This window comes from Equus asinus, chromosome 2, assembly GCF_041296235.1.
Source record: "Equus asinus isolate D_3611 breed Donkey chromosome 2, EquAss-T2T_v2, whole genome shotgun sequence".
NCBI lineage: Eukaryota > Metazoa > Chordata > Mammalia > Perissodactyla > Equidae > Equus > Equus asinus.
In genome coordinates, this window is record NC_091791.1 from 168,971,696 (window position 1) to 168,973,073 (window position 1,378).

A 1,378-nucleotide genomic window follows, 5' to 3' on the forward strand; every position below is an offset into this window, starting at 1 on the left:
ATTTTTCCATGCCACCTTCCCTAATATGAGTTAGTTCCCCTGACTACTTTGGTTACCCCTCCTGCTAACATCAACACCGATGAGACTTAAGTGAGAAAGACTCATGCCTTGGGGACTCAAGTAGAGCAGAATGAGCACCAGAACCAGAGTGTGGGCGGGCACACAGTGCCCTAAATCAGAGATGAGAGGTACATGCTACTTCCATGGATGTGAAACAAAGAGATCGCTGGGCCTTTGGCCAGATCTCTTATAGAGTGAGCCCAGAAGGCCAAATTCAGCATGACTGACTTGCTCAGAGGTTGTACGAACTACAGAAGAAAGACAGGTCCAGGAGAACTGAGAAGGTTCTCCACATGACCCATAAACTCACCTCTCCTTGATGAAGCAAGCAGCCCCCTAAGACAGAGTCAGGGGAATGGCCGCTGGGACTGCATTCAGTAACTTTCACTCTAGTGAAACACCAGAAAACACCAGATCCCAAGTTAGTAGAATGGTTTAACATTTATGAAGCACTTCAGTTAGCCTGAGCTTCAGCACAGAGCAGAGGACGTTTGTTGCAGAGGAAGAAAGCATTTGGCCCTATTGTCTTGTTCTTGTCTGAAGTTTTTGTTGGGGCAACCTGGTCTCACATCACAGAGCTGAAGAAATGAATCACAAGAAACTGTCCAGGTGGTGGTGGCACCAGGCGTGGCCTCGACGTGCAGAGCAACACCGGCATGTTTGTGGACTTGTACCTGCAGCAGAAATGCTCCACAAGCAATGGCATCATCAGCTCCAAGGACCACACATCCAACCAGATGAACGTGGCCAAGGCTCACAAGGTGACAGGCGTGTTCAATGGCCAGATTAAAACCTATGCTATCTGCAGGGCCATTTGCAGGATGGAGGAGTCAGATGACTCCTTTCTCTGACTGACAAAGGCTAATGGCATCGTCTCATAGAACTTCTGACTGAAGAGGATCACAGATGTGGAATATCTCTCATAAATAAATAGTGAAATACATTCCCCTCCCCCAAAAGAGAAAGAAACTGCTCAGTCCACCACACTTAGAAATATGCTGGGAAGAATGAGAGGCATCCTACGCCAGACTACAACCGTCAGAGAAGGGAGGGCTGGGTGCAACAGCATACAGAACCAAGGCCCACACCAGGGAGAGGCCACAGGACACTATCAGATCCCAAGAGGGCCTGGGTTCAGACTCCGTAGGCAAATGGAGTCACGTCAGCCCTCCCCTGACGTACCCACTGGAATATGATATATGGTTCTTGGATGCTGCCAGGCAGCCAAACAAACCCAAACATCTCTCCCTTTGCTCCCATACATTTACACGGACGCAGAACTCCTGAGAGGAAGGAATCTGAGTCCCTTTGACAGCCA

General features: G+C 49.1%; 1 protein-coding gene across 1 annotated transcript; it reads left to right on the top strand.

The window, feature by feature from the left end:
- The first annotated feature begins 575 nt into the window (after nucleotides 1-575).
- On the top strand, nucleotides 576-1,031 carry LOC123283516 (small ribosomal subunit protein eS21-like). The gene has a single exon (XM_070504108.1). It carries the CDS (start codon nucleotides 717-719, stop codon nucleotides 909-911), a length of 195 nt encoding a protein of 64 aa, XP_070360209.1. The 5' UTR covers nucleotides 576-716; the 3' UTR covers nucleotides 912-1,031.
- Nucleotides 1,032-1,378: the final 347 nt, after the last annotated feature.

Coding starts and splice junctions, on each gene's coding strand:
- LOC123283516 (XM_070504108.1), top strand. CDS start 717: ATGTTTGTGGACTTGTACCTGCAGCAGAAATGCTCCACAAGCAATGGC.